This window comes from Desmodus rotundus, chromosome 6 (genome assembly GCF_022682495.2).
Source record: "Desmodus rotundus isolate HL8 chromosome 6, HLdesRot8A.1, whole genome shotgun sequence".
NCBI classification, from domain to species: Eukaryota; Metazoa; Chordata; class Mammalia; order Chiroptera; family Phyllostomidae; genus Desmodus; species Desmodus rotundus.
Genome location: NC_071392.1, coordinates 103,577,312 through 103,601,495, shown reverse-complemented (window position 1 = coordinate 103,601,495; position 24,184 = coordinate 103,577,312). Strand labels below are relative to the sequence as shown.

General features: G+C 47.4%; 1 protein-coding gene across 24 annotated transcripts in view; it reads right to left on the bottom strand.

Moving 5' to 3' along the window:
- ZMYND8 (zinc finger MYND-type containing 8) overlaps nucleotides 1-24,184 on the bottom strand; it is a 105,504-nt gene that overhangs the window by 37,081 nt on the left and 44,239 nt on the right. For 13 of the 24 annotated variants that reach the window (XM_045194446.3, XM_045194450.3, XM_045194443.3 and 10 more), the window contains 9 exons: nucleotides 22,223-22,336; nucleotides 20,100-20,192; nucleotides 18,899-18,986; nucleotides 16,291-16,346; nucleotides 13,692-13,769; nucleotides 12,289-12,404; nucleotides 11,076-11,144; nucleotides 9,379-9,456; nucleotides 6,877-7,358 (listed from right to left, as the gene is read on the bottom strand). In XM_045194446.3, the coding sequence (XP_045050381.2) occupies nucleotides 6,877-7,358; nucleotides 9,379-9,456; nucleotides 11,076-11,144; nucleotides 12,289-12,404; nucleotides 13,692-13,769; nucleotides 16,291-16,346; nucleotides 18,899-18,986; nucleotides 20,100-20,192; nucleotides 22,223-22,336 (1,174 nt within the window). The remainder of the gene's footprint in view (nucleotides 1-6,876; nucleotides 7,359-9,378; nucleotides 9,457-11,075; nucleotides 11,145-12,288; nucleotides 12,405-13,691; nucleotides 13,770-16,290; nucleotides 16,347-18,898; nucleotides 18,987-20,099; nucleotides 20,193-22,222; nucleotides 22,337-24,184) is intronic. The other 11 variants (XM_024559186.4, XM_024559188.4, XM_071221739.1 and 8 more) reach the window with 2 other exon arrangements.

Here is a 24,184-nt window from a genome sequence, read left to right as displayed (position 1 = left end):
GGGCGCACAGGGCCAGGCCTGCAGACAGTTTTGCTGTCAGACTAGGGGACAGCGTGCTACTGGCACCTAGTGGGGGGAGACCAGGGATGCTGCTAATGCCCAACAGTGCACAGGACAGCCTCCCCGAACAAAGAATTATCTTTGGCCCCGAATGTCAGCAGTGCTGAGGTTGATCGGTCCACACAGGGACGAAGCAGGTGTGCCTCTGGAAATGAAGGGAGGAGGCAGGAATGAGATGGGGTAACCCAGGTCAACTGGAGCTTAGCAAGCGTTCAATTAACACGCGAAATTATTTCGAGGACTAAGCTTTTTCAAATACGAAGTGAAGTCAGCATTACCGTGTGGATTAATGAACGCCTGGCCGGCACACAACATACTCTCAGCCGGGGATTGTTAGTAGTACTGGTAAGACCCCTGGTAACTATAACCTCCAGTATGATAGCAAGCAGAACTAAAGGGCTTGTTACCCAAAGAAACACGAGTAAATGATGTTAAAGACATTTTAAAAGACTTAAATATTTTTCAATAAAGTCTTTAGTGTTAAGATGTTTGGGTTGGTGTTTTGTTTTGCTTTTTCAATAATGCATTCATTTACGTTGTACCTGCTCCCAAGAGATCTGCAGTGGCTGCAGAGATGGGTATAACGTACTCCCCTGGAGGACCATAAAAACCAGGCTTTTCTACATATTCTTGAAACAAACTAACCAGCTCGTCCAGCAGAGGGGGTCTTGCTTGGCCGGCTAGCAGAGCACAGCTGGGGACTGCAAGGAACTGAGACAAGGAAGCCTAATTGTAAAGGGACCAAAACCAAAAAATATGCAAAGATAACCATCACAAGAGACCTCAAGCGTTCCCTGCTTAACAGATCAAGTTTAAAAAGGAAAAGGAGAAGCCAGGAGGGGGCCTACAGAGTCCTGACTGACTTGTGGTCCTGCAGAGGCCTGTAGCAACATCACCTGTAAAGTCACTATCTTTATAATTCTGTGTGTTTGTGTGTGCGTGCGTGTGCAGTAAAGATTAATAACAGAAACAAGCCGTAAATTTCACAGGCATATAAAGTTCCTTTGTTTTGAACATGGGATCAATAAAAAAAATAGTTTCCACTGTTAGGAAAATGTCAGTGTTGAGGCTTAAGATAAGAAACATGTTTTAAGTTTTCGTTTTTTAAACACAGCACCTGGGTATGGCAAAAGCAGAGGCGACAGAACACTGGTTTCCCGCTGAGACAGGTCTGGCTCGCTCTCCACCCGGCCAGCAAAGGGCAGGGCCACCCTCACAGACATCTAGGACCATGGCCCATGCCGGCCCCTACCCCCGCCTACTCAATTTGTGACAGACCTCGTACCTGCCTCAACATCTGTCAATGGTACAACCACCCACCACGCTGTTCAAGGCCACTTCAGTTCCTCCTGCCTCGACTCAGCCAGCTTTTCAGCAAGGCCTCTGCACATCCCTCCCAAAATATACCCCGAATCCCTTCACTGACTGCCACCTCCCCAGCTATCACCCCAGTCCAAGTGTTCTCGATGGGGCAATACAGCCTTCAAGGGGCAAAAAGTGGTGCTTAGAAAGTAAACAAATCTTCTTGGATAAAGCAGAGAAACATTCTGGCTTCTTTGTGGCCATCTAGAGAAAATGTAAAATATTAGGCTGGCCAAAATGCCTACAGCATTGGGCATTAGAAAGCTAGCAAGGACGTATTACATTAAGAAAACAAGTCAGTGTATCCACATTTAACACATTTGCATCCTGGCCGGCATGGCTCAGGTGACTGGAGCATCACCTGGCAACCTAAGGGCTGTGGGTTCGACCCTGGGTCTGAGCGTATGAGATGCCTGGTCCAAGTGTATGTGGGAGGCAACCAATCAAAGTTTCTCTCCCACATTAGTGTTTCTCTCTCTAAAGGCAACGAAAGTGTGAGGATAAGAGGAAAATAAAGCACATTCATACTACTTCGTAAAACCAGGTTTCTTCCCCAGGTAACGTCTCCCAAAATTCAGTCACGATCCCAACATCTGACACACTCATGTACAATCTATATACTACTGACGACCAGACTTATATGCACAGACATCACAAGAAGTCAAAGGAACACTGCTAAACTGAAAGAAGCAAAAAGCTGAGCCTGATCCCCTTCCATCCCCAAAAGAAATTACCACCAATGTGATTACACATTTAAAAATCTGAAGGGACAGCCAGTTTTTAACAGTTGTCACCTCTCAGGGTAGAAAGGATCTGCTATTAATTCTATAATATTAAAATTTACAAGGAATATTTTATGCTAAAAAAAATGAGACAAAATTAAATGTCAGTATTGAAGAGCTTCAAAGATAAATGTGAAGCAATGAGAATTTTGTCAGGGCTGAAATTCAAAAGCATGATACATTAAATCAGTCACTCTCCACGGGGACCGGAGGGGTGACTGTGCCCTCCAGGGGCCACGTGACAAGGCCTGGAGACATTTTTGGCTGTCACAATTGTGAACAGGTGTGCTACTAGCACCTAGTGGGCAGAGGCCAGAGATGCTGCTAAGCACCCCGCGGTGCACAGGACTGCCCCCCAGCAGAGTCATCCGGCCCCAAACGGCAACAGTGCCAGCCAAGACCGAGAAACCCCGCTTTAAATCACTCCAGACATTCTCAAAAGCAAAAAGAAGACATCGGGAAATGCTTGTTTCAATTAAGCTCTGAAACAAATGCTAATCCTTTTATAAGGCCATAAATCTTGCCCCAAGGAAGAACTAATAGCCTTTGAAGTCACCAATAATTTAATAAGATTTTATACTTTGATGTGCAGTTCACAAGTGTGGGCTAAAACACATCATTTATTATCTGCATTTACAAAACCCTAGCCTGTGCTAAGCCCTGTTCTGAATACATGAAACATGAGTCTTAGAATTGAATTAGAAAAAAAAAGTCCCTTCCTTCCCGTGCACCCCAACCCTCTGGGTGGGGTGGGGTGGAGGAGGTACTGATTCATGCTAAGCTTCCTCCACTTACAGAACCCTGGAAACGACCTGCCTGTTCAAAGTGCTGCTGTCCAACACAAGGCTCGGTGGCAGAATGTCCCCAAACCGTCTATGATGGGACAGAAATGCTGTGAAGGGTTATTTACTAACTTGAAAAAGTATTCAGAACACAAGGTTAAGTGAAAACAAAAAAACCCTCGCTGAACAGTCTACACCAGACGTGGCAAACAGGTAATCCAGGAACCGGGCAGTTCACACACACATTTGATGCAGCACGAAGCTGTTTCTTCCTTAATTTGAGCCAACGTACAAAAGTCATCTTAAAAAATATTTGAGGCTTCCCTTGAACACCAGAGACCTGGCGACACAGAGCCCCCATTCCCACTTGGCTACAACCAGGAGGAGGAGAGGGCCCCGTGGCCCTTGGTAAAAAAGCTCAGCTCAGAGCGGCACTGCTTGGGAAGTGACACGCGTGCAGGTGTGTACTGTCCTCGGTCATGACGAGAGGCATATTGCTGCTTCAGGTCACCCCAGCCCCTACAGATCCCAGCCTCACTCCTTCCCATGCCTGCGTAGCCCTCCGATTAATCACGCGGCTTATGGACCAACATGGGCAAAGTCCTGGAAACCAGGGGCCGACTGCGGGAGGTGGTGCGCTGTGTGGCTTTAGTCTTTGCAAATAACAATTATTCTACAACAAACACATAATGATTTCACACTAAAAAGGAGTTTGTGAAAACGTGTCCCTTATCCCCAAGCAGTAACCCTAAGCTATAACACTGAAGGGCCGTTAAGCTCAAAGGGTGGTGACCGCCAGGCTCCAGGACCCTATTACGATTAACGAGTTCAACTGGGGTCCCACAAGCAACTACCGACAGAGGCATCCATTCTGGCCGGGAGGTCTAGGTAAAGGGGGAGTGAGAAAAATACCCCAAAAGATAAGCCATTCTGAACATTAAGACAACAGGATTCCAGGACACCACGAGTGACAGGCTTCCGGCTGAACAAAGTGTTTCTCAGGAGGGTAAATCTGGTTCTAAGGATTATACGAAAAAGAAGGGTTTCTAAACTCTCATAAAAGTTTTATGTAATTTAAATTTTATGTTACTGGTTACAAATTTTTCATTGGTTTAACTAATCTGGTTTTTCTGTTCCTGTGGCATTCTTTTTTTTTCTAAACACAGTTTTGGATAAATCACAGTCTTGTAGGACTGTGGGAGCATTTCAATAAATATTCCACAGCTCCCACTAAATGCTGTTATCACTGCAAACAGCAGAGGGCAGTAGCATGCAGTGAAAAGAAAACGGGCTCTACATTCAGGATGTAGGGGTGGGAACCTGGGCACCTCCCTACACTCCTCACAGGAACCTCAACTGGCCTTCCATCAAATGGGGAGACTGGCTCAGTGTCTCTTAGTCTGTAGTAAAGGTTGGCAAACTGACCCAAGGACCAAATCCAGCACACCACCTGTTCTTGTATACCTGCAAGCTAAGAAGGGTGTTTCTTTTACCTTTTTTCAATGGCTGGGGGAAAATAATGAAAAGGATTAATAGTTCACGAAACATACAAAGCCTAAAATATTTACTATCTGGCTCCTAACAGAAAAGAGGGCAACTTGTAAGACTAAAGCAATTGTGAGTATTACCTTCTCTTCCTGTACGCGTGATTAGCCAAATGACCCAGGCACATACCCACGAGGGGACTGTATTTGGAGAAATCTACTAAAGCATCTAAAACCTACTCAAACGATGAGGAATTTTGTCAGGACTTCTGATGGCATCTCAACCTCTCTGCCTCCCGAGGGAAGAAGAAGGAAGACGCGACAGTCGACACGTGATAGGTGTTCCTGCCTTCACGTGAAACCACGCGCCCTGAAACGCGGACCAGGAGAAGCACAGGGGGTTCACGGGCCCACGTGTTGTTATTTTACAAGTTAGGTACTCACTTCATGGGTTTTAGGAAAAAATACCACAAGCAATGTAAAGACGTGAGTTCATACATTTTACTTATTTAGCTTAGGATGAAGCTCCGTCGGAGGCTTGACGTGTAAGAATGTTAATGAAATAGGTGGTACTGAGAGGGGGCAACAAAAGTCCAGGCGACAGTGATCCTGCCCAGTGTCTCTCTGCCAAGGTCACCGCACTTGCTCAACTGCGCACGCGCGTGGGAACGCACGGGCTGGGGAGTCTGGGTGATGCCGCACCCTGTTCTGTTACATGGAATCGCATGCTGGAATCCGAGAGGTCAGACACGAGAGGGCCAAAGGGAAGCTTTTCTAACACCGTCCGCACAAGTTCCGTCGTCCTGGGACAAAGCACTAAAAACCCAGCCGGGAGTGCCTAGGTGCACCTGGCTACCACCAGAACTGGAGAGGCTGCAGCCTTGTTTCCAAGAAGCCACTGGTTCTACTTAGCTCTCTCCTCTCCACCTATAGCATTTTGGGAACAGCTACCAGCAGCACCTGAAAGTAACCAACCAACCACAACCAAGAAGAACCAACACAACCCACACGGGTGGGATGGAGCTCACAAAGAACTGAGTCCTTATCATTTCATCCTCTGGGGCCTTCTGCAGCCTCTTGAAGAACTGAGGCCTCCTCCTTAGGGTTCTGAGTGAAAGGCAGCGGGCGGGGGAGGGAAGGAGGGAGTCTGAAAAGCCACCCAAGGTCATTGCTTTGGCAGGAAGTCTAAGACCAGCAGTCCAACCTATAGGTGTGCTTTATTCATTCTGAAAAATATTCTGAGATATTTTGAGTCTACATTTAATAATGGGAGATTTTACATAAGAACATTTTCATGTAATCAATACATGAAAGAGATCTCTCAGGTCTCTGGAAGAGTGTGAAGATCTAAAGACCATGAGTCCACACTCCTTGCCTGGCAACCAAGGGCTGAAGCCTGAGATGGGGCGTGTGCCCTGGGGTTCACCAGCCCTGTCCCCTCAAATAGTCTCCCCAGCACAGAGCCTGAGGGCTGGTTACCTTTACCACCATGCTTAGCGGGGAAGCTTCTCTGGGCCCTGTCTCTCAAAGGTAGAATAACAAAGCACAAACAGTGAAGGCCATGTTTCAAGAAAAACGAGAGTAAACCTACTTCCTTGTGGAACTAATGGAGTTCTTAAGTATTTAACATACAACAAATACACCTGGGCAGAAAGAATTCAAGGCACCATTAAGTTCTGCACACCCAGCCAGTACCCCTCCTAATGCACACAGGCATTCAATCGGCTACCAGTGAAAGAAATGAGAGCCGTCAGCATTTCTGTAGCCCTTACTCTTCCAGGCACCGTCCTGAGCTCTCTGCACACTGATTCACTTAATCCTTCCAGAACCCCGGGGACACGTCCTACTACCCTCGTGTCACAGGTGAGGAAACTACAGCCTAGGAGGTCAGGTACCTTGATCAGAGCCACACAGGGAGAGGTGGCAGAACTGGAATCTGAGAGCAGTGTCCTCATTAACCACTTCACTGTAGCGAGTCTCAAAAATGCCAGACAACTATTCAACAAGGCGACCTTTACGGAGAGGGACAGCGTGTGGGGAAAAGACTATTATGGGTTACCTTGCATGTCTCTCTGATATTTAAAGCACTAAATGATGTGAGTGCATGATTTGACAGAAAAACAATGTTTCAATTAAAATGAAGTTCTTGAGACAGAAAAAGCTGCTGTGATTCATCTGAGAGGCATCTGGGCTGAGCTTGGAAGGACATCTAGCCACCTCTCTGCGAAACGGCCTGCAGGAACCCAGCTGCGTTGCTCATCTTAAAATTACCATCTGCTCCACTGGCGTAAAACTCCACAAAGCTCCCTCTGGCTCAGTGCTGCTGGCTGGCGTGGGCCCGCCAGGTGTGCACCCATGGAAACCCGAGTCCCGGGGCCTGCCCACCCTCCCCGGCCCGGAGCTGACCTGTGCTCTTATCCAGGAAGTCCATGGACTCCTCGCTGGCGCTGAAGTGGCTCGACATGGTCTTCTTCTCGGGGTCCTGCTCCACGTCGGAGCCCGTGTGCACAGAGGAGTTTGTGCTCATGGGGGAGCGGGGCATATCCGACAAGGAGATCCTGCGGCCGGTGCTCCCGCCCAGCATGGGCTTGCTCATCAGGATCTTGGGGGACGCCGTCATGTCGAAGTTGAGCTTGACCTTCTCCTGCTTGTCTATCCTGGCGGCGCCGGCGCTGGGGTTGCTGGGGTCGAGCAGCATTTGGTACTGGCTGTTGGGCGTGTAGGGCGTCCTGAACGGAGAGTAGTTAAAAACCCCAAACTTCCTGCGAATGTTCTCCACGTACACCTCCATCTCCTGCATTGCACTGTTGAAGATGCTTTTAGTCTTTTTCACAGAAAAAGGAATTTCTTTAGACATGAGGTAGCAATTATTTATCGGAACCCAGGCCCTAGGAGGGCAAAAGAAAAAAGAGAGGTTAAGTCAACTCTGGGCATTTCCAAGATTTTTCTTTTTAACTTTTTCTTTCATAAACGTCATTGTGGTAAGAACACAGGACGTGAGTTCTACCCTCTTAACAAATACGGGAATGGACAGCACAGAACTGCTGACTACAGGCACCAGGCTGCACAGCAGGCAGGTCTCTGGTGTATTCATCCTGTTTCATCAAAACTGTATGCCTGTTGAATAGCGATCCCCCAGTTGGCCTCCCCGAGGCCCTGGCAGCCACCACTCCACTCTGAGGGTATGAATTCGGCTGTTTTAGGGTCCTCATAGGAATGGAATCATGCAGTATCTGTCCTTATATAACTGGCTTCGTTCACTTAGCATAATGTCCTCAAGCGTTCAGCCGTGTCGTGGCTCCTCTTTAAGGAGGGAAAGTGTCCCACTGTGTACACATACCCCATTTCCCTTACCCACGCATCTGTCGGTGGAACGAACACTCAAGTTGTTTTCAGAATTGCTTTTCTTCCTTAATGCAAACCAAACCAGCCTAGTATGCTTGCCAAGATTTTTAAATGCATATTCCATTTTTCTAAAATGACTTGGTTGGAATGGTTAATAAACGATGCACTTAACAAACACGTTCTGTCACCAGGACTGAACATGGACATGAACTTAGCCAAACTATTAAAAGGCTCAATAAACTTAGTCATTTTAAGCCATTAAAAAAATTATAATAACTCCCCTTTGGCTTTGGGTTGGTAGAGAATAACAAAACAGTCACTGCATCCTAGACCACACCTCCCAAGAGAAAATTATTCCCCGATCTCACTCTTCTGCACTTGAACAAGAAAAAGCTCTCTCTTTCAAAACGGGAGTTCTCCATGGGACTAGGAGGAAATGTTGGAAAACCATAACCCTGAATGGAGGAGCGTGGTTTTCAATGTGAAGATAATTCACATGGAAAATAATGAGAAAACGGCCCCTTAGCCCTCCGGGACACACCCTCCACTTCCCAGGCTGGTCCTGCCTTCCCACCTTCAACACCCCACACGCCCGTGTGCCCTGCAGAGCCTTCACGAGAACACGAGCTGCTTTTCTGGAATCAGTGACCCTGAGTGGCTACAGGCAGGAGATGGGCGCACCACTCCCATGCTCTGCGGAAGGCAGAGCCAATCCCGAAACACCCAACGTGTAACTTGGTCACGCTTCATCCCCCAGTCTCGAGCCGCTGTGCCGCTGGGAACCAGGTGGGAGTGTGCTTTCCAAGGCAGCCTTTTGTACTGCACAGCCCACAGACTCAAGCCTGGCGTCCAGTCGTGGGAAGCAAAGAGCGCTGTGAGCAGGAATGGCCCCCACGGCCAGCCTACTGCAAGCCCCACCCATCTATCCCTCCCGGGCACTGTGGTGTAGGAATCTGAGCCCCACTCTACCAAGCCTTTTAAGGTTTCAAAGAGAAACAAAACACGAGCTTCTTCTATTACGTTTTACCCACAGTTTCACAGTCAGCATCTCGTCCCTAGTTTTAGAAGAAAAAGCGGCCCAGGAGAAACAAAGCAAGTGCATGGGGCAGACTTCAGGGCACAGGCTGTGTGCAACTAGACAGCAACATGCCCTAAAACGGAACACCCCAGCGGTGGCTGCTCTCTCAGAGTGCTGGCAATGACCGGCTTCCCGTCCACTCCAGCTCACAGCCGTCTCTCTGCTGAGACCGCAGAACCCCGCCTGCAGCCAGTCAGAACGGCCTACACTCCATTTATTACAATGGGGTGAGCGAGAGACTGGGCCAGACTGGATAGATCTGAGGATCACTCAGGATCCCCAGGGCTCTCTGTAGACAAGTGACCCCCCTGGCCTGAGCCAGCCTCAGCACTGCCGCTGACAACATGGAGGAGGAGCCTCAACCTGGAGTGGTGACACGGGGAGCAAAGGAAACGCCCCAGTCCCAGCACCACCAGGCACTGTTGAGCCCGGTGGTCACGGTGACTGTGTTTCCCCCACACTGCCGTCTGGTATCGGGGCCTTACCTTTTTCTTCCCAGGTTCTTAAGTGCCTTCAATGAAGTTGCTTGGCAAGTGATTTCAGGAAAGTGAGTGTTTCTTTTCCTTTAAGCAGGCCCAGGAAATATTCAAAGGAAAATTAGATTTGCTTAACAACAGAAAGTCTGTGGGGGCAATGTCGTGGGGGGCCACAGAGTCACACAGGGGAGCTAGTATTACACTTTCTAGCTCTGGGCCTCAGCTTTGTCATCGGGAAAATGGGCAGAAAGGCAGCTTCTACCAAAAAAGCGCCTGCCACACAGTCAGCGCTCAGTTAATGCTGGCTCAGCAGGAATTTAACAGAATGTTTCCTACAGTTTTATATAATACTGTGCGTGTCTATGAAATAAAACAGAAAAATCAAGATATTTTAAAGGACAAAAGGCATGAGATGGGACTCTTCAGAACATGCCTTGATTTGCACGAAGCGCCTTCCCTGGCCCCAGGACTTACTAGCTTGACAATGAACATGGAATGGTCTGTGCCATTTCTCATTCTACTGTCTTCATCGGTTTCACTAACACCTGTCCCAGCTCATGTTTTGGCTCTACAACCCCAAAGCAAGCTCCCTGCGAAAGAGCACGTTCCCCTGCTTGCAGCCTCGCTGGAGTCTCCCGGTCTTGCTCCTGGGTCTGACCCAGAGCAGGCTGTGGGCAAACAGCCCGCATTCTGCTTGAAGGACATCTCTGTAGAGGGACGGACTCTCACCCTTTTAGGAGTGGCTTCCCCCACGGCTGTCAGGGACTCCCTGCCCAAGGCCATTGAAACATGCCTGCAAGGCCAACATATTGCCCCTGCACCGCTGTGGGTGTCCGTAACACCTTGCCCAATGCACTTCCTTCACACAGAACAAGCCCAGCAGCTCAGCACATTCCCTCCGAGGGGACAGAAGACACCAAGGGGGCTAGGGAAAACCTCACGGACATGAGACTGGTGCTGCCGTCTTTTTCCCAAATGTAGGGGCCCCGCGGGGAGGGCAGCATGTGGAAACAGAGCCAGCACAGCTCGTGCCCCTAAGCCACCTTCAACGGCTGTCAGTAGGAGTTAAGAGGTCCGTGCAGAGTGGCTCAGCTAAAAGCAGAATCCAAGACTCTAAGGGCCTGGGAACACTGGGTGCATTGGGTCTATGTCCTAAGTCTATCCTACTGTGTTATACTATAGGGTAAGAATAATCCAGAATCATCACGAAGGTTATCACCGAGTCTTCTAATGAAGAGGCAGGAAGAGATACAACCTGCCACTGACTCCGCTTGTTCTTCAAAAAAGCCAGATTCCTGACAACAGCCCACGGGATCTGTGGGCTGACCAACCCACCCCCTAACCCCGTGTCTTTTCATCCTCCGCTCCCCCATCCGGTAACGGGTCCTGGCCCTCCTGAGTCTGAGCCTCTGCTCTCTCCGGCCCCTCTACCATGTCTCCGCTGGGCCCCGCCGGTACCTCCTGACCAGAGACCCCGTGCCTGCTCGTTTACTTGTACAGCATCTGTATTCCCCACCAGGATGTCAGCCTTTTCAGGGGCAGAGACAGCGTCTTCCGACCCAACCCTAAACCCCCAGCACCCAGCACACAGCCTGGCTGGCCCACAGCAGGCACCAAATACATACTTCTTTGGATGAACAAATAAAAGAATTTTTAAAAGATTTCCAACAAAAAAGGTCAAAATCAAATAAAGGGTAATATTGTACCTCCTAGCAAACCCACGATCATCTCGGCTACCTTCCACTCCGCCTCCCGACACTGCACGGCCTGGGCTCCTAAGTAAATGATTTCGTAGATTACTTTGGAATTCACTCTTTTCTTTGGTTTGCAAGATGACAAGTAAAAGTTAACAAAGAGAGCAGTACTTCAGATCCCGGTGTTGTACAGAATTATAAACGGTACGTTCGGTATGTTCTGTGGCTGTGTATATGTAACACAGGGCCCGGCAGAAGTAACGCCTGCTTAAGTGTGGTTGGTCAGGTAATAAATAGCACGGGTGTGATAATTTATAGTTTTAATTTGAACATTTCACCTAACATGTCATAGGGTGTGCTTGAGGGTGATATTGTTATGTGAGAGATTTACATGCTTACGATTTTGTAATGAAAGATTCTATAATAAAAAGGGGGCGTAATTTGTGCCGGACCCTGTGTTTAGCATTATGTCTTAAATAGTCTCCCCTCCACGCTCCCGCACTTTGTCAAACTGCTTGGTGAGGCTTCCAAAGGGCTTTTGCCTTTTTAAATCATGACTTAACTTGTTAAAATGGAGCTCAGGTATTAACTGCTGCTCATCTCGGCCTACCTGTCGTTCTCAAGCACGCGGGGGGGCTGGGCTCTGAAGGGAACTGCTAATCGCTGCAATAATTTACTTGGCTGTGAGCAAGGGAAAGGGGAGGGCAGAAAGGCTGGGAGGGAGGGCTCACACCTGTCAAAATAGCAGCCCCTTATAATTTCCCATTTTTGCTTCAGAGAAAAGGAACAGGGGGGAACTACCCTGCACCATGATAGGGGATCCATTTACTGGTAATCTGGGAAAATGCCTCCGATCCCTGAGAACATTATTTTCAAAACCAATTAGCACAGTGGTTTGATTTACTCCAGAAAAAAATTTAAAAACATAAAATAAAAAGAACAGCAGCATTTACAACAGCCATGGAACTTTATTCCAGTGCTGGTTTCACCAACAAAAGCAGGAAAGCAAGATTCTTTTCTAATATACCTGGAACACCTGCAGCCCGCACACTCCCAGGCCGGACACAGCCCAGGACAACATCTTTCACCCCCTGGGCACGCGATCACCGGCTGGCACCGGGATACTCAACAAAATGGCGGCCACCCCCTGGCGCCCCCTCGTACCCACCGGTGTAGCAAAGGTTCGGTGAACGCTACACGTCTGTAGCCCGTGTTTAACTCCCACCTGTCGTGTTGTCCAAAGAAACGGGCATCGACCTGCCCATCTTTATCCCTCAGAGCTTTTGCAGGCCAGAATGGGAACCCCTTCAGTTTTGCCCAGACCAAGGGATGTGGATTGCTCTAGGAAGAGAAACACAAAATGCAAAGTCCGTATGTATTTGACAGCACGAGACACACATAAAGCTTGGGGTTTGGGGATAAAGCAAAATAGAGGTGATAGAAGCCACCAACTGCAAAAGAACCGTTTCACACGGTCTCCCCAAGTGGTGTTCCCCAGGAGGGGTGTGGCTAGTAGGCCAGGGTGAAGGTGGGAGTGGGGTTAAGGGGTGAAACCAAGAACTGGACACTGAAAGCTCTGGGCTTGAACCCCGGTTGTGCCGTCATTACCTGGGTGGCCGGGAACAAGAGACTCTACCCTTCTGTGCCACCCAGAGAAGGTAACCCTCACAGCCTCTGTTAGGTGGGAGGATTGTACCTTATAAAGAGATTGTATAGAGGGCGGGATCAACCGCACTCATTCTTTAGGGAGGGCTACTCAAACCCTGAAGACTGAGGTGGTAATCCCCAACTGAGGTGGTAATCCCCAACAGCAGGAAGAGACCTGAACTGCGTTCTCATTCTCAACTTTACTTGCCCCATCCTGTCCCCCAATACACTCCACTACCACCTCCAGCTCCCTCCAAAATTCCACTTCTCCCCGGAGAAGACCGTTTGGAAAATGCAGATCTGTGGGGAAAACAAGGGTGATTTTCCTCCCTGGACCACCCCCATATGCCCATGCATGGAGAGATAATGGACTTAATCCAAGGGGGCAGAAGGAGGTAGTTCCCAACCTCTTAAAACAGACTGGTGAATGACACGTCCATGTGCCACCCCTGCCTCTATCGACATCGCTTTGGCACATCCTCGCTCTCTCCGAGGGGCTTCCTTTCACACTGAACCCTATAGTCTGCCCAGGCTAATAAACCCACTTCCCACGCTGCCTCTGACCCACGAACTTCCAGCCAAAGAGGGTTCTCCTACCTGTGTTACCTTCACCCTGCCATGGTTTTTTTTTTAATGATTTTTATTTTATTTGTTTATTTTTAGAGACAGGGGAAGGGAGGGAGAAAGAAAGCAAGAGAAACATGGATTGGCTGCCTCTCACACACCCCCAACTGGGGACCCAGCCAGTAACCCAGGCATGTGCCCTGACCGGGAATCGAACCAGCAGCCTTTTGGTTTACAGGTCAGCATTCAATCCACTGACACCAGCCAGGGCTCTACTGTAACTTTTATTGGAAAAACAAATTATTTAAAAATTTCATCCGAAGTTTGGTTAAATAAGCCACCCAGAGAAAGCTTTCTTGGGTAACCAGCCATCCAGGCATAGGGCTCAGGAAAGGAGGGGAAGAAAATCCAACTTACACAAGGCTCACAAAACCAGTTATCCCGTTTTTGGCAAGCAGCTAAATAACACTCTGGACAAACTTCGATTTCATTCATCTATAAAGCAACACAAAACAGAAAAAAAACAAAGTTAGAATGTGGCATCCTAGGGGCCTTACATTTCTAAGCCCTCAAGAAATGCAAGATGACACTGGCAAATAACATCAGCTGAACGAAGTCACACCACGGGGTCACGTGTCACCATCCCCAACACGCCACCCAGGCCAGGCCGCCACCCTCTCTCTCTGAGACATGTCTCCCAGCTTCCACTATGGTTCACTCCCCATACAGCCTCAGCAGCCAGAGCCACCTTCTACCAACACAAACTCGATCTTGTCCCTCCGCTCAGACCAGGGGCTCTCTACCGGGGCATTTAACACCTCCAGGAATGTTTGGCAACTTGGCCGTGTCTGGAGACAGGTCTGGTTATCACACCTCGGGGCCAGGAGGGCCAGCCGCAGATAGGGATCTGTGATGGACAGATGTGCAGGACGGTCCCCACAACAAAGAATCCTTCAGCCTCAAATGTCAGCAGTGCCAAGATTGAGAAACGAACAAGGAAATCTAAACGCCCGATCAGTTCCTTCAAAGCCAGGTGTGGTCTGGCCTCGACATACCTGTCTGAGCTCCTCACTGCCCCCCGGCCACTTGGGCCACCACACGCCGTGCTCCGTGTCCCTGCATCTCCACTCTCCCCACCCAGAGCAGTTATTAACACCATGGCGCCCTGTGTTACCGACACCAGTCTGAAAACTCTATTACTGACTCTCTGTCTTGAGAAAGTACATCCCCCAAGGTATCATCATGACTTAGAACCAAGGGCGCCGGAAGCTCCATCGCAGATCTGAATTCAGACCCCACTATTTCAGAGAGGAAGAAAATGAGGCCCCAAGAAGATGTCAAGTACCATGGTCTCGGTCTCACTGCGGCGAAGTGGCAGGGCCAAGATGTGAACCCAGGCAGTTGGGCTCCAAGCTCATGTGCTTCACCACTGCCCTGCAGTTGCCACACCTTCCTGTCACCGTGGGGTTTAACTGTCATCTCCTGCATCACGTAAGGTGCCAAATACATAGTGGGTGCTCAGTTAATTATTAACTATTAATTTTATAATTATAATTCGTAATTATAATTGAAAAAGGAATGCTGGGATGTAGTACCTTTTTCTACCCAGTCTACTTCTCTTCTAAATGTACTGGGCAGAACACAGTGGGAACAGCAGGTCCAGGACAGCCCCGGCCTTGCAGCCCGTAAGGCAGCAGTGTGCTGCCAACAGGTAGATTCCGAAATGCCAGACAGAGAGTATCTGGGCTCAATAAAGTCCACCTCGGGGCACCCCATCAATTAAGAGCCTATGCTTCAGCTCCCAAATCCAGGGAAACAAATGAGTTCCCAAGGGGGAAACAACTGAACAAGTCACCCACACGAATCACCAAATTGCCCATTAACAGTTATCAAAAACAGCCCGTGATGGCTCGTCATCAAAGGCAGGCAGACCAGAATCAGAGCGGACGGCCCTGTTTGTACTGGTCACACTGTGTTTGTACCGGTCACACTGTGTTTGTACTGATCGCACCGACTGAGGGGAAACCATGCGTGCGTGTACTTTTTCCAGTTAGAACTTCAGTGTTGGAAAGAACACAGAAAAGCCACTCCTGTCCGTTCCAGGCTGTTGTACAAACTGCTACAGCTTTTCCAAAAGACAATCAGGAAGTACCTAATGCCTCGGCATGCTTACCGCCTTGGACCTGGTAGGTACCTTTCTAACAATTATACTAAGAAAACCATCAGAGCAGCCATGAAAAATTCTGTTCTTCCTGTGTGTTTAGTTACCTAGGAAGACCCTCCAACTAAGTGGAAAATGTAGACTGTAAAACTCTATGTAGACATGAACGTATCCTAAGATATCCAAATGTTTTCCTGATGAATATATGAATGAATGAAAGAAAGAAAGGGCACAGACAGGGTGAAGGCCATTCCATCTCGGGTTTTTACAACAGGGATCTCATACACAAAGCCTTCCTCGTCCCACACCTGCCACCCGCCTGTCCCCCAACCACTCACGCCGCAGGGCGCGCAGCCTAGCAGGTCTGATTCATACACACCATCACACCGCCCGGTATTTGCAAGAGGGACAGACTCTCCAGAACAACTGTGCTGCTCTCTGAGAGAGACTCCGGACCTTTCCCCAAATAATGTCAACAACCAGCCATCTTCTGCAAGAAGCCTGAAGAGGACGGGACTCAATGTCACAGGCTCAGGGGAGAAGAAATTATGAACTCTCTCTATGCCCCCAAGAAAATTCGGCATGTCCAGTGCTTGACCATGACTCAAAGCTAAAAATAAATAAATGGTCATTTCCACTCCTTTAGATCATGGCTAAGGTAAGGGTGCCCTCTAGCATATTGAGGGGTCCCCTCCTTCTTGCTGTTTCTTTTCCTTAAAGAGAAGGGGAGCTGTCTGTGCCTCAACAAGTTCTAAAACCACTCCAGCCACCCACTGGGAGATTCTGCACAAGGAAACGTCAGCCACCCAACCCTCCTTCTGGATGCGTTGAAAACACAACCATAGAAACACATACCTCGTGCTCACAGATTTTGATAACTACTTTTGCTATTTGCGTCAATTTGTGATTTCCTAAGGGAACAAGAAAATAAGATTAATTCAAATGAAAATGCATAACACCCAACCCTGGGACTGTACTTCTAACAACCTTTCGACTTGCTTCCCCCCCTTCCCCCCCCCCCCAGCCCCCAGGGGATGAAGCTTTGAAAGGCGGAAAACCTTCTAATCCCAGTTCAAATCCTTTGACTTCTCCCATGAATGCCTGCCCACCTTTAGTGCCTGGACCTCATCTTTTCTGAAACTGAGCCATTTGTGGGGCTTCCCTTCAAGTCATGCATTAATATTTGAAAACTATTAATTTTAAAGGCTCAAGTTGCTAGAAAGGAGGCCTACTCCACCCATTGTCCCAAATTCCAACCTAAGAAGGCATTTAATTAAGTAGCTCTGCTGCACCCAGGGCTCCAAAATACATTTTCCTGTTAACGCCTCAAGAAGCCATATTGGAAGCAGGTATGAACATTCCCATTTCATTAATGAGTAAGTCAAGGCCCAGGAGTCATTGCTTCCACAAGCCCACTTTGCTAATGAGTTAAAGATGGCCCCAGATCTAACTCTAAATCCCTCACCTTTGCACTAAAGCAGAAGACAAAAGGGTCAGAAAGCCACGTTTTCTTTGAATATTACCTATTTACAGAAATTGTGTGTTTGTTGGCAAAAAGATTTCACACACATATACATGTAACACCCAGATTTCTGGCTGGCCTTGAAAACTCAGAAGATCTGAGAACTCTGTCTCCAAGAAACCACGGGGTATCTAGAGGCAAGCCCGCCAGACCAGGCAGGAGGAGTTCCCCGTTCTCCACAGTCTCCTGCTGTCCCCACAGTCAGTGCCTACCCCGGCCTGTGCTCTGTGTTTCTCCAGACAGTTCTCATTCACTGGTTCATGTGTTTGAGTCTATAGTCTTTACACGGTTCTCAAGGCCTTGACTCTCTTCCCTCCCTGCACCCCAACCCTGCTACAGAGAGACACATGCACAACACGTGCTTTACACAAACGTCTACCCATTCATACACCCATTCATACAGCTTTCCTTACACGTTACTGAAAAGTCTGTGCTAGATCCAAGCGTATGCCAGGAACAAGACAAGGTGTCTGCCCTTAAAGAGCTCACGTGCATCCTGGTGAGGGAGTCAAACAGATAAAACCAGTACCATCCAGAAAGTGTTGTCTGTGCTGCCACAGGAAGCACAGCTACTGTGAAAGCCCCTACCAATAGCATACGATTGGTCTTTTCACGAGACCTGAGAAGCTAAGACTGAAGAATAAGAAAAAGCCAGGAAGACAAAGAGGTAAAAAGATTGTCCCAGCAAGAGACCAGAAGACCTGGGGACAAGAGGAGCAGGACCTGGCAGGTCACGAAAAGATCAGTTGGCCAGAAGGTAAACAGAGAGGACTGTGGGAGAGAAGTTGGGGCAGTGGGAAAGGTGCCAGGAGGAGATCTTTCTGTCCAGAGGCTCATTCCTCTAAACTCCCAAAAACACGACTGACAAAACTGTACCCAGAATATAAAGCTCCCCAACAATAATAATAAAACACAAAAATCCAATTTTTTTAAAGGAGGAAGAAATTTTAAAAAGTATTTTACCAAAAGATATACAAATGATTAAGAAGCACATAAAAAAGATACTCAATATCATTAGTCATTAGAAAAGGGCAATTTAAAACCATTACAAGCTAATATTTCATACCTTCAAGAATGGCTAAAATTAAAAAGACAGACAATCCCAAGTGTCGTCAAGAACGTGGCCAGGCAACTAAGACTCATACACTCTGCTAGGAGTGCACAATGATACAACCACTTCGCAAAAACAGTTTGGCAAAAATTCTCATAAAGTCAAATACGAATTCAATGATCTAGCAATACCACCCTTGGGTATTTGCCCAAGATAAATGAAAACCTAGGTCCACACGAAGATTTATACAAGAATGCTCACAGCAGTGTTTGTTTTAAACGAACACACACCCGGGAACAAGAAGGTGACTAAATTGTATGTCGATGAAACAAACAAACAAAAGCACTCAGCAATAAAAAGGAGCGATACACACAACATGGATAAACCCCCAAAAAATATTATGCTGCCTTAGAGCAGCCGGACACAAAAGAGTGCAATTCGATCTCTAAGACTCCATTTAAATGAAAGTCTAGAATATGCAAAACTAACCTACAGTGACAGAGAACAAAAAGGAGGGTAGACTACTGGAAAAGGGAAAGTAGGAATATAATAGGATCATGAAAACGTTAGTCTAGATCTTATTGGGGTTGTGGTTACCCGTAAAATCTGTGCTTTTTATTTATTGTATGTAGTTATTCCTTCGTTACAATAAAGTTTTGGTTTTGAAGGAGAAGTAGCAGCATCACAGAGCCACGAGCCAGTTTGGATGTCAGCTCATACTTAAAATACACGTAGTCACTGGCCCCTATTCCCAAATGTTAGCAGTCTATACACAGTATTCTGACACTGGCCCTGATGCATGAAAAAACAAGCCAGATCTGTTATGCAGGGTGGAAGAATGGGCAGCACACCCCGCACACTCTTTTGTTGGTGCTGTCTGAGCCACTCACCCCCATTGTAAATGATGCAGTTGTGCAGAATCCACTTGGCATCGGCCAGGAAGGCTTCTGTGCAGCCGTACATTTTCTTCTTAGCGTTCTGGGGACAGAAGCCAGGGCATAATCACCAGTGGGTCTCCACAAGCCACAGCCGCTAACACCTGCGTCCCTCACGTAATTGTCTTAGCAGTCATTTGCCAAATTAATTAATGCTTTTACTCATTTCCCAAGATGCGATCATAGTTGAGATCTATAACTCTATAAAAACGCATTCATTGAATTTATCACGCTAACTTGAATTTTCTCATTTTACGGCAGCTGTCTTTTATCAAGCAGCTTATTCCAATGAACCAGGACATTATATATACATATTTATGTATTTATTGTCACTAGTAATAGTCTCCCGTAAGCCCCATAATGGAGAACTCAATGAAGCCGTCATTATCATCCCCGTTTTATAGACGGGGGGCCAAGACATGGCAATGTTAAGAAAAGTATCCAGAGTTCCAAAGCTATTAGTTTGTGAATTCCAACCTTGTTTTCTCAATGCCCTTTTTCTGGAATGCCACGAGGGTATGTGCCATTTTCCAAAAGAAGGGTAGATTTCTTGTCTGGGGGGGGTCATCTGTCCTCAACCACGCTTTCTTGACCCAGATTTTGGGGCCAACAATGTGAAAATCAGCACCAGAATGTCGTGCACAATCTTAAGGGTTACAAGTGTAATTTCCAGCACGGAGATTCAGCATGAGCTCCTAAAACACCTTCGGGCATTAAAGAAATATCCTTATCGGCAGAATAAATCAAGTTCTGTGAAGCCATAAATGTATTGCTAATGTGAAGGTTTCCCAGACACTTAATCTCCCCCTCTTCCCTCCTGGGGCCCTCATTAGCACCTCTGAAACAGGGAGAAGAGGGGGCAAGACTCAGATCATTAATTCTCAGAAGCTATGACTTTTTCAGATAAAGAACTAGAACCGCGAGCAAAAGTGATTATTTGCAGTTCATCAGTGGACTTCAACACTCCATCGCCACCCTGGAAAGAATGGCACAGAAGAACTCAAGGGATAAAAGTGCTTCCATCCCAACAAAAATGGTGCAGAGGAAATGGAGAAAAACCATCTAACTTGAGATGGGGCACGAAAAAGGAGGGAGGATCCTGAGTCGTCGCGACAACTGTGGGCTACAACGATGAGGTTCTTGGGAGGAGGCCGACCTTTTCCAATGTGCAGAGGTCCATGGGGTGGAAGATGTATTCTGCGTAGTCGGGATGCTGTTCCAGAGGAACAGGCTTCTGGAATGCGTCTGTCTACAGAGGAAGAGATGGATACACAGATGCAAACTCATCCCTGCTGTGGAAGGTCAAGCGTTAAAGCCAACAAAGCCCTTTAAAGATGGAGACACATTTTCGGGCAATACGGTTCTAAAAGTTTTCAAAACGAATGATCTTGAGGAGTTTCAAACCGGTTCTCCTTCTAATTCTGTTTATCAAAAATCACTGGCACCCCGTCATGGTCTGGTTTCATTTGTTTCCTTTTCAAGATATATGCAAAGACTAGGTCCTGTCCTCTCACACAGAGTGGGGCAAAAGTGGGTTTGCACTTGTTCAAATGAAAAATGACACACGAATAAACTCTGTGCTTCGCGTATTCACAACTGTAGACACACTTTGGCCCCACCCTTTAGTTAAGACTGACAAAAGCTCTATGAACTCTGAATGAACACTGCAAAAATGCCCATAATCCAAACTGAACGGGGGTGAAGTTGGGCGGTATCCAGGGATGATACACCAAATAAAGTTCCCCTAAGTACCAACAGGTAATTTACACGTGGGGGAAAATTTGAACAGTGAGACTTTGCTCCTCCTTTGAGAAGCCAAATTACCTTCAGCATAGGAACTGTGTAAAAGTTCTCCATCTTGATCCATTTTCTTAAGCCCTACTTGAATCAGCTGAAAATGTAAGGCTGGTTTGTTTATGGATGTTGCTTACTTATGAATAAAAAATATAAGAGATTTCATTCAACACCAAAATATACTCAAAGCGAGGCATCCGAATGGGTTACCATTTGCAATCATCGAGCCCTTTCATCCAAAATGAAAGTGTGGTCATTTTAAGTTTAAAAGATGCTACCACAAAATCAACAACTTTCTGCTCTGAATGATTTTGTATCAAACAATTTATGTGAGAAACTAACACCCTCTCCAATTTCTCCTTTTTTTAATAAACTGACTCTTCTTTTTGTTAACAGTCCTCAGCAGATGAAATTCCGCCTATGAAAAGCAGAAAGTAATTCCTTGTCACTCAACATATGAAACTCCACAGGTTTAAAAAAGTGTGTCTTTTTAACCAAACTGAGGCAATATGCCCTTGCTTCCACTGACAGACATTTTATTAAAGAGACAGCTAGGGTCCCAATTTAGCAATACCCAAATGGTATGCTCTGGATCTTTTTCATCACTGTATCAAATTTCACTATATAATCTCTAAACTGAAGCTTACTGTTTGAAGGAAAGTAAACCACATTGGCTACTAAATACCCTGAGATTCTACATTTCTATGTAATCATTTGACTTAGAAAGCAAACTCTGAAGATTTTCAGAAAGGGTCACTACTGGTCTATAGGGTGCCTGTGTGCCAAGCAGAAAAAGAGAACTCCATCCTCAAGTTTCCGGAGGGAAAATGTCATAATATGTCAATTACATTGGCATCACAGACTGGTGATTTTTAGAAGAAAGGCATTTTACAGCCATCTTCCTGAAAACTGTCACAAAAAAACTAAAACCACCGTGGCTACGATCAGACTGGTCCTCGGGAGGGAAGGACACAGCCTTCCGGCTCAGCGTGGCAGCCCTGCTTTCGCGGTACATGACATCTCACTGCCACACTGAGGGAACTAACAAGCTCTCACCCTTTACAGAAAACCTTGCTGGTTTGGTTTTACTTGAAGGCTCTGTCACCGGACCCTGACTATAAATAAACTGGGTTGTACTCAGCTTTCTCATTGCAATGCAATTTTAGTAACTCTCGTGGGAAGGCATAAACTTCCCCTTACCCGATACGGTATAAGGTTGCATACATAACCAATCAGAACTTTAAATCCCCCTCAACTTTCTACTATGTGTCATTTCCCAATTCAAGTCCCCGAGGACACAGGGCGCTCACGACAGAGAACTGCCTGCTGTCACACTTGCATTTCACTTACGGACACCTGAATTCGGGCCTGTAAGAAGGGCTACGCACAGGTGTCTGAAAAGCCAAAGCTACATGGAGTAAGATGTTAACAGAGCCAAAGTCACTGCTTCCATGGCCGCTATGCCAAGAGGCACCGTCTCCTTACCCCCGGCTGTTTCATCTTCTGGATGGCGAACTTGAGCAGGTAGGACAGCTGCTCGATGGTGAGCATCGTCATGGCTTTGCTCTGGGTCTCAATGCACTCTGCGACCGTGATCTTCTACAAGCCAAACCACACACGTCCGGTTAGGGAGAAGGCTCCTTTCCACCTCCTGAGTGCCCTTTCCTCGGAATTTTCCCATAAGCTCACGCATAAAAACTAACAGCCGAAGGAGACTAGCTGTTTCGCTGGACAGGGCCTCCAGGCTTACCAGACGGTGGGCCGGATGGATCGGTGGATGAAAGTCAGAAGCACACCGATCCATCGATGACCTGGTGAGAAGCGTTTCTGTGCTCACGAAGGTGACAGAATCTGAGAAAGAAGCGACGAGGCTGGGACCTGAAACTCGTCATTACAACAACCTTGGGTCTCAAGAAGGGGGGGGGATGAGAATAGAGGCCACGGAGGGTCTCAGGGTGATCTCTTCACCTCATGAACCAGCATGAGCTCAATGACGTCACTGCCGGAATGGGACAGTCTTCACGGTAGAAGACCCCAAGGGATGGTAGCGAACTAAAAATAAGCATGACTTAATTCCGTCACCACCGATGCGAACCCACTCGGGACGTTCTGGCAAAGTGCGCGAGAAGCATCATCTAGCTGTCTATCTCCACGGGCAATAAATGTCATTTTGTAAGGGAAATTCCCACCAAGGAAGAGGCCCAGAGAATCGTCGGAAACCGGATGCTGCTCTGTGAAACTGGGGTGGCATCTCAGAGCTTCAGGGCCCCTAAGTAGCAACAACAACAAAAATAGCAAAGTCTGATGCTCTCAGGAAACACTCGAACCATCTGTGTAGAGAGAATGCTGAGAAAAGCTCCCTCCAGTTAATTTGGATTTCATTTCCATTCTTCCTATGTCTGGATCCCCCAAAGAGAACTTTCGAGGAAAAGGGCAACGCAAGAGGCGCTCTGAAGCTGAAAACAGTGAATGACTCAAGTCTCTAACTGCTTGGCCATCAGAGCCTGAAAGGGCTGGTCTTCTCAGCTGACTGCCCTACCAACTCACCCAGAAGAAAACCGGGGCTTGAAACCTTAGACACGGCACGCCTGTTTGTTTGAATTCCTGTTTGTTTCCAGGTAACTTATCCGTGGAGAGCACTTGGACGGCATGCTCAACCGTCACTCACCTCCTCTGTGCCACACCCCCAACCCCTTCTCTCTTGGCAGTGCCTGGTTCCCACAATAGAGACTGAAAGTGCCAGACATGCATTTTTCAAGCCTTTTTTTTTTTCTGGCATTAGGACCAGTGATCCAATCCTGACCCAGGAGCCCAAGGGCAAGTCAGCTGGAGGCTGAGAGCAAAGTCCTTCTGCTTGACAAAAAGGGATGTGAAGAGAGACACTCCTACGTGGGGATTTTTGTCTCGCCACATGTGATAAAATCCCCAGCAGCCATCTTAAGGCCACACAGGGACACATGGCCTCAAGGATGGAACAGGAAGAGTCCACTCTGGCCTGGCCCCGCTCTGGGATTTCCTCACGCATGATAATAAACCTCTACTGTTGCAGCCGCTGTTCTTGAAGACCTAGGATCTGCAGCAAAAGCATCCTCTCGGAGCCACTATCTTTTTTGCGAAATTATTAAGTAGTAATTTTACAGAAGGGAAGGATTGGCCAAGACCAAAGCAAACAGGAAGGCTCCAGGGAAGATGGAGAAGAGCTAGGGCAGGCTCCAAACAGGAGGGTGCAGCCGAACCGCAGAGTCCCGGCCACCTCTCCGTGGAAGAGTCACCCAAAGAGAGCCGGACGCAGAACACCACTGAAAGGTCACCGTCCTCTTGAGGGAATGTCTGATCTCTTCTATTTCTTACTTGTCTCTTTTACCTACACAAAAGCAATACCATAGATACCATCCTCTGGCTGGCTTTTTCCCACTAACAACATCTGGGAGAACATGTCATTCCACC